The sequence below is a fragment of the Melanotaenia boesemani genome, chromosome 11 (genome assembly GCF_017639745.1).
Source record: "Melanotaenia boesemani isolate fMelBoe1 chromosome 11, fMelBoe1.pri, whole genome shotgun sequence".
Lineage (NCBI taxonomy): Eukaryota > Metazoa > Chordata > Actinopteri > Atheriniformes > Melanotaeniidae > Melanotaenia > Melanotaenia boesemani.
In genome coordinates this window covers 19,973,061-19,982,000 of record NC_055692.1, presented here as the reverse complement: position 1 = coordinate 19,982,000, position 8,940 = coordinate 19,973,061, and the positions used below count along the sequence as shown (strand labels likewise).

The 8,940-nt window shown below is 37.6% G+C and overlaps 1 protein-coding gene across 1 annotated transcript; it reads left to right on the top strand.

The window, feature by feature from the left end:
* The first annotated feature begins 3,644 nt into the window (after positions 1-3,644).
* Positions 3,645-7,845, top strand: slc14a2 (solute carrier family 14 member 2). The gene is made up of 10 exons (XM_041998416.1): positions 3,645-3,741; positions 4,456-4,518; positions 4,619-4,802; positions 5,129-5,318; positions 5,575-5,703; positions 6,095-6,287; positions 6,464-6,611; positions 6,798-6,932; positions 7,079-7,128; positions 7,221-7,845. The coding sequence occupies exons 1-10, from the start codon at positions 3,718-3,720 to the stop codon at positions 7,620-7,622; spliced, it is 1,518 nt and encodes a 505-aa protein (XP_041854350.1). The 5' UTR covers positions 3,645-3,717; the 3' UTR covers positions 7,623-7,845.
* The last annotated feature ends 1,095 nt before the right edge of the window (positions 7,846-8,940 follow it).

Sequence of the window (8,940 nt, the reverse complement as noted above, 5' to 3'; positions counted from 1 at the left end):
GGGCGTCGGGCCAGATGCTCCAAGAGAAGGAAACTCGCATTCTTGTGATGGGGAGTCATCAAGTATCAGGTTCCATAGAGTCTGGCAGGAGCTGGAGACCCTCACCACTTCACCACACACACACACACACACACACACACACACACACACACACACACACACACACACACACACACACACACACACACACACACACACACACACACACAGTACAAACACATACATAGGGGCATACTCTGCAGCTCGTTCATTTTTCTGCATTCAAACACTGAACTACTGCTTCATGTTCTTTTCAGGCCTAATTTTGAAGAGGCAAAACCAAAGTGTCTAACCATGACTGCAGTTATCAATATCAGCTTTTCATTTTTTGCAAGTTTTTGTGTTTCCTAAACCCCCCCCCCCCCCCCCCCCCCCCCCCTTAAGTAAAAGGGCCTTCATAGACAAATGGACCTATGAGAACGAGGTGGGTTTTCTTCAGCGTGGATTAAGTAGGCGTCAAATGTACGCGCCAGAAGTCATATGTAATTCCATCTCTTTCCAGCAGATGTCAGCACTGGTCTACACTTCCTTCATTCACTGAATGCGTGTGTGTCTCTTGCTTCAGGAGTTAACTTTTTTTTTCTTTTGCATTATATTGTTATTGTTTTACTAATCTCATATTGTAAGTTTTGTGATTGCAAAAAAATTGATTGACTTCCTCAAAGAGGTGCGTTCAATCTCATCATCAGTTAGTTTTCATTCTAAGTTGCCTACTTTCTGTTCTTCCATCAGTACAGCTTGTACCTGAAGTGAACTGGACTGGCAGGTTCAATCTATTGATTGAAAGCCTAAGAGATGTCACAACTGATCTGAGCAGTTACATAAACAGCTTCTCCAAAATAAAAAAAAAACTTCTGTCTGTGCCCATACAAAGACCAAAAAAACAAGGAAACATATCACTGTGGTTCTCAGATCTTTACACTGGCCTTTTGTGCACAAAAGCACTTATTTTAAAATTTTGCTGCTGGTGTACAGGACACTGAATGGCCAAACTGGACCAAAATATCAATCTGATTGGCTGACACCATTTGAGCTGAGAGTTCAAACTCAAATAGATGAATTAGCACTTTTTATTTTCCAAATATTTGCAACAAACTATCAGAAAACACAGAGTCTGCTCCAAGCCTTCATTTTTAAAAGTCAGGTCTTTTTTTTTTATTATTAAGTTTGTCTGCCTTTGCCTTGAATATGATATTAAAGGTAGTGTTTTTCCTCTTGACATCTGTTTGTATCATATCTAACTCACATAAACCTTTATCTATTTTTTTTTGTCATGTACAGCACATTGATTTTCCTAGTATGAATTATAATAAAATTGCCTTTCCTATTTCAGAATTTATGCCTCATTTGCAGTGTTTTAACATACTAGAAAGGTTACAGAAAAGGTTTTAATTTAAGTAATATCCTGGAAAATCTTCATAATCCATCCAGTTGTTTTTTTCTTTTTAGAAAATCAGTAAATCACTAAATATTTTATTAAAATTTGCTATCTATATATTCAAAGACAGTTTTTTCAACCTGTTTTCTCAAAATTCTCTTTCCTTATCTTCTTCTATTTATACTTCTTCCTAATCTAAGGTGAAAATCTCCAGTTTGGTAAATCAAAATATTATTTCTGAAGGTTTTTGCTGGTCCAGCCTTGCATCACACATATTCTGTTTTATCAATCATGTCCTCCCAAAACACAGATAAAATTTATTTTCAATCATTCTCATCAGTATTATCTGATCAATAGAGTACTAAAATAAATATCTAAAATCCCCCTCTGAAAAAGAGATATATGTATGTAAAAAAAGTGTACTAACTTCTAATGTAGCTTTATTTGATGATTAGGTTACTGATAATACAGACATTTATGCAAACAAAGGCATGTTTATATAAACAATAGAGATTTTAAAAACCTGTGAAACAGAAAAAAATCTTTTAACACTGACATCTCTACTAAAATATTAATCATTTATGTTTATTACTTTATTGAAAAAGCTCAGTGTTGACAAGGCATTAATCCTAAACACTGCATGGAGACACACGAGCAGTTGTGGTGCTCTCTAAAGATTATTCCTGGAAGGATGTACAAAAGTGGTGATCTGTTTCACCAGACCTGTTTAGTCTTCATTCCTCTTTTTAATGTCATGGGTCTCTGGACTCTATTGTCTGCCCTTCTGTTTCTTCCCTTTCCTTCCCCCATGTGTTGCGTTTTGTGTGTGTGTGGCATGGCTGTTTCCTCTGCTGACAGGTTCCTAAGACACAGATGCCATTCATCATCTCATCACACCAGCAGTATATCTATTCAATCCCAGATTGTTGAACTAACAACACGCGGTACCTGGTCTACTGTATTTTTGGGAATTTTGTCTTGCTTACCAGGCCTAATGTGTGTATTGTCCTTTCAGAGAACCCTGCTTAAGCCTTTTGGATCCCTAAAACTTGGATATACCTCATCTTCCGGTCCTGAGCCACACCTGCATCCACAGCCCTCTATATCAACCCGAGGAGCCAAAATTTATCTGTCTGCCCGCTTCCAGTTTTTACCAGTTCACTGGGCTGTTTTCCTCCTGCAATATAACCTTCTGTTTCTCAGCCTTAGATCTCTATCTGCTTTTTGGGTCTGCAATCTAGCCTTTGTTACATTTAATCAAGAATTTCTCCTGTCCAACCCTTCTGGTCGTTCACATCACGCCTCCCCTTTCCTCATCACCTGCTATTTATCAAGTCACCTTTTCTTTTTTTTTTCAGTGATGACTAGATGCCTGCAGCAGCAATTAGTACTTCTTATCACTTCTTCTGTTATATTCTAATGGTATTTAATGAAATAAATGCCAGTGAAAGAAAAACACTAATCCAGCCCACATAATCCATCTGTGTATGTGCCGAAGTTTCTGCAACAGAATGAACAATATTTAACTGTAACACCACAAGATTTAGGTTAGAAGAAAAAGAGATATCACTATTAAAAAAAAAAAAAGGTCATCCGTTCATTACAACTCAGATTGAAGCATATTCCTGATCCCTTCTCTCTAGTCTAAGCAGGTCTGGATCAATGTCAGGATGTTGCAGCAGAACGTGTCCCAAGGGCCGATGTAATAAAACTTTCTAGTTCTTTGTTAAGAAGATTACATACTACCGTGCTTTACATGGTTTAAATTCTGCAGTATATAACATGAAACTGTGAATGCTTTAATCAAACAACCTCTTTCTACAAGAAGTTGGGCTGCTGTGTGAAAATTATGCTCAAAAATGAGCAAATATTTCTTTAAAAAACAATCTATAATCATAGTATACACTTGTTTTGTATGCTGTCTTTGTACCATTGTCACTGAAAAAGATATTTTGCAAATCATTAGTTTAATGAAAGTTTCACATAGCATTTCAATTTGGACAATTAAATAAAAAACCCTGACCTGTTCTGATCTCATATCCACCCCACCTGTCACAAGAAAAATGACCACTAAGTATATAAAATACAATATATCTGGAGATCTGGAAGTGACAAGGATCAGCATCACTGTTAATCAGAAATCAGAAGATAAGTGACTGAACACACGTCAGTGAAATAAAGAGGAGGGTGTGAGAGAGAGGTGGAGTTGTCAGTTGTTATAAAAGGCTTTCTTCAAAGTACATGTGATACAGCTCCAAAAAAGCTGGCAGCCCATGTAGCCTGTGCCTATTCTGGGACATATGACTGAATCAGACTGCACTAAGGTAAGGGCACTTTGAGAATAATTGTCAAAAATGAAATTGCATTTAACATGTTCAATTTAAATGAGCTAATATTTAGTTTGGAAGATTATCATCTTATCGTTCCTTTATTTAAAAGCATTGATTTGTTTGTATTATTATGTAAAGATAATAATAATAATAATAATAATTTAACAAAATATCTAATATCTTTATCTAGTGTAATGCAATAAAGTTAATCTAACTGATGATTCACAGTCAAAGGCTGCATGTTGGTTTGGCAAACCTTCATTGTGGTGTAATAAGTAAAAACTCTCTTTAGCATTTTGAGAAAAAAAATAGACAAAGAGGTGATCCTTTCATTTTTTTCATTCATGTAAATGAAATAAAGACACATGTAGCACATCAATACATTTTAGCGTACTTTTTAGTCCTGTAAAGGAAATTTTTCATGAGCTGGTTTTGTTGCATAATGATTATCAGGCTACCTTTGACATTCAGAGTATGTAGACATGTAATATGTTGAAGTATTTGTATGTGCATGCAGTCATGTGGCAGTGGTAAAAATATTAGAATATAAACAGCAACATTGTACAACTATATTGCACAGCCTGTCCATCGTAACAGTATCCATTTGGAGTTTATGGCTTATTTAGAGTCTAATTTAGAAGGCATGTTTAATATTTTATATCTGATCGTGTACGTATACATAGATGTATTTTGCTTCTGTCTTCTCAGGATATTCACAAGAATATCAACTGTCTCACTCAGTCTACCAGCTCTCCTGCCTCTCTCTTCTCTGTAAGCTGAATTATACTGGTTAATTTAAGTAAAATGTCTATATTAACATGATCCCAACAATGCATAAAATTCTGAAATACATTCATGATGATGGCTCCAGGAGATTCAAACTCTGATGGCACACCCTGACCTTCCGTCTGAGCATGACCATTCCTTGGAGGACAGGAAGGAAGCCCAAGTGCAGCCTGCAGGCGCAAAGACCCTGCAGAGGACCAAATCCTGCTTCCTCAAGGGAGTCTCCTACTTCTCAGGAGACATGAAGGTGTTTGGAAAATGGATGGAAAGTAAGTCTGCATTAACTCACAGACAATACATAGTATGATATAAACAGACTGACACCATGTACATCAGAAGTACTTTGATTACTACTTTACAATATGAAACTTGTGCACCTGAGAAGGAGAGAAATTAAAACTCTAAACTCTTCGGCCTAATAGACCTAATCAATGAGCATATAAATACATAAAGGACTGTTTTCATTTCAAGGGTCCTTGAACAATCACAATAACACATTTAGTTGCTGCATCTGAAAACATCAGTGTTTGAGCTTCACTGTGTCTTTTCACAACATTTTGCTGACAGTCAAATGACTCTCTGCTCCTTTTCCCAGAACAGTTCATTTTGCTGCAGCTGCTGGACTGGGTTTTGCGAGGAGCAGCCCAGGTGATGTTTGTCAACAATCCCCTGAGTGGTCTCATTATTTTTGCGGGCCTCATCCTGCAGAATTACTGGTGGGCCCTCAATGGTTTTGTGGGCACGCTCTTTGCGACCATCTCTGCTCTCATTCTGCAGCAAAACAGGTGTGAACGGTTGTATCTTGTAGTATCTTGACTAAACAAGTGCTTAGATTATAATGACTGAAATATCTTGCTACCATAAACAGTAAACTAGCATTACTTTGAGTGAGCTGACATGACCTTATACACAAACACAAAACCTTCTGGATGATCCTGCTACAGATTAAATGATTTCATAGAAAAAGCTAACAAATCAAAGAAAAAAAACAAACAAAAAAAAAAAAGCATTGATTGCTAAATTAAAACAACTTTCTTTCAGGGGTGCAATAGCTGCTGGGCTGTACGGTTACAATGGCATCCTGGTGGGTTTGCTAATGGCCGTGTTTTCCAATGCAGGAAACTGGTACTGGTGGCTTCTGCTGCCTAACATCTTCATGTCTATGATGTGGTAAGCAGATAACCTTAGCAAGAGTTAAACAACACAGTGAATTCATAGCATAATAGATGATTGGTAGGTAATACAAGCAGATAACAAACCAAACACATGACTGCTACGGCAGATCAGTTATATGATTAGCTCAGAGTTCTACTTCAAAGAAAGCAAAGTTTCATCAGTCAGGTCTGACTGCTAGACAGGCTTCCACACAGATTAAAGTAAGATACCACTAGAAGCTGATTCAGTCAGAAATAAAAAGTCTAAAAAGTCAGATATAAATCTCATAAATTTGCAAGAACTGCATCTGTGACTCAAATATAACTACAAAAATGTTTAAATAATTGTGTAAGCTATATGGTGTAAATTAATATAGTTTATGTTGTACTGTGACACTGTGTTTCAGCCCAGTTGTGTCCAGTGCCTTAGCCTCTATTAACAGCCGATGGGATCTGCCAGTGTTCACACTCCCCTTCAACATCCTGGTTTGTCTCCACATGGTTGCTACTGGCCACTACAACAATTACTTCCCCCAAGTCCTCATTCAGCCACGCTCAGAGCGCCCCAACATCACCTGGGCTGAACTGGATGTAGCCAAGGTCAGTGATGAGCCACATTTTCAGACATTCTGCTAAACAGGCTTCCACACAGATTAAAGTAAGATACCACTAGAAGCACTCTGAGAGCGCAATCAAAAAGTAGTGCAAAACACCTGGGATGTGCACCATTGTTTGATCAGCAATTATTCTCAAAATATCTATATGTATGTTTTCAGCTGTTCATGTCAATACCTGTGGGGATCGGTCAGGTCTATGGCTGCGACAATCCTTGGACAGGAGGAATCTTCATCATCTCACTTTTCATTTCCTCCCCCATCACTTGTGCTCATGCTGTCCTGGGATCTGCAGTAGGCATGGTTTCAGGTGACAGAGCTGCATAATACCTCAGCTTATATAGTCAGGCTTTTAAATAAAGATGTATATTTAATTTTTTTCTTAACTGAACTGCATGCTTCCCTGAATGATTATTGACTGATTTTTCCATGATGTTTGTAGTGTTCTGGTTGCTGCAACTTACCATTTGTTGCTATTGTTTTTTTTCTTTTGTAGGATTGGCTCTTTCTGCTCCTTTTGGAGATATTTATTTTGGCCTCTGGGGATATAATTGTGTGTTAGCCTGCATTGCCATTGGAGGAATGTTCTATGCTCTCACTTGGCAGGTGCACATACTTGCCATCACATGTGGTAAATACACACCTAAAGCGATAACGACACTATCTAAAAGTACATCTTCTCTTCATAAGTTGATTGTATAACATGTGACTATGTACGACTTTAGAAAGTATTTTAAATATGCAATCACACTTATAACAACATTACCTCCTCTGCAGCTTTTTTCTGCGCATACCTTGGCTCAGCCATTGCTAACATCATGTCTAGGGTAAGTATTCATTACTGTGGCCTCAAGTCACTCACTTTACACAAAAACCTTTAGATACAATTCAACAAGTGCATTGTATTTGCCATCCACAGTTTGGTCTGCCTGCCTGCACCTGGCCTTTCTGCCTCTCTGCCCTCACTTTCCTCCTCTTAACTACGGGGACTGAGAGGATTTTCAAGCTGCCACTGGCTAAAGTCACCTTCCCCGAGAAAAATCTGATGTTCTATCGGAAGCTGAAGAAGCAGGAGAAAGCAGAGAAGGCTGAGAAAGAGAAGAAAGAAAGAGAAGAGCAGCAGAGAACTATTGAGGAGGAAGTCATATTAAATGAGAAAGAGCTACTGAGGATATTGGAAGAGGGAAAAGTAGTAAGTGGGACATTAATACGTAAAAATGACCAGACACCTGTTGAAGATCGAGCACCCGAGGAGCAGGTTACAGAAGAAAGAAACAGAGACAATGATTTAACTGAGATCATCCATGCTGATTATGTTTAATACAACATTCCTACAGACAGATGAATAAAATCAATATGCTAGTGGTTCTAAAATATATAAAGAATTGTGTATCTTTAAATATTATTTTAGAGAAATTACATGTTGTACTGTGAATATTTAAAATTTTACCTGAGCCCAGTTGATATTTTATGATTTGAATGGTTTGATGGTGTTTTGCAATTTGCCCTTTAATACTTTGTTTACAATAAAATGACAATTTTTATGTTTTGTTTTATTAATTTTATTCATAGTGTATGTTCCTCAACTAGGAGTTGTTGAAAGTGCATGAGATTTTACTCACTCTAGCACATATAGCAATGCCCAATGAGTGCTTCATAGGACTGAGGTCTGGGCTCATGGCTTGAAATTGCTCTGCACTCTGTAGTTTCTGGATAACACCCAGCTATTCTTTGTCAAAAATGAAAGTATGTAACCTTCACTTCTCTGGAGGTTTACTGCAGCTGCTTCCTCGAGCCAAAAATGTAAGATCCAGAACAAAGATAAGTTCTAGTGACGATTAGATAACTGTAAGCACGCGTTGCCAGAAGCTTCCAGCAATTCTCCAGACACCTGAATTGCAAAATTGCAGAGTCATAGAAGGGTAAGTAAAGTAAGAAAGTTAAACCATCACAGGGTGATGCAACAGCATCTATGCAGCTTTCTGTCAAATGTGTAAAGTTTTAAGTCAAGGTTTTGCTCATGCAGGATCAAGGTATTTCCTGGTGTGTCCTTAAATGAACCTGCTTTAGACAGCATGAATCAGTTTCAGGACAACTTTCAGCACTTTTCTTACATTTACACATTTTTACATTTGTCAAAAAAGATGTACATATTGGATTGTTAAATACTGACTGGGAGAACAAATTTGTAACAGCAGCGTATTAAAGTGGGAGAAATGGTGTGTTATCACAGCGGGCTCACAACTCAAACTTTCTGAGTTAGAGATGGTTGACTGAGACCTGTCTGAGAGGAGTTTGTATGTTTTCCACAAAAGTCCAAAAGGTAATTGGCTGTCTAAGTAAATTGGGGACTTTGTATTGACTCTGAGTGTGATTGTGCACAGTTTGCTGTGTTAGTTCATTTCTTGCCAAATGTTATTTGGAATATGAATAGCTATGGGTGTATGCTCCTAATGAACACTTCAAGCCAAGACAGTCATTTTATTCAGCCCTCATGCCTTGTGTCTGTTGTTCTGTTTGTTGAAATCTTAGAGTATTAAAAGCTAACTCTCATCAGAATTAAAAGCAAGAGAAGTAACATAATCATTCACATTGCTGGTTAAGTGCCACGTTTTGAATAATACGGACACAAAGGCATA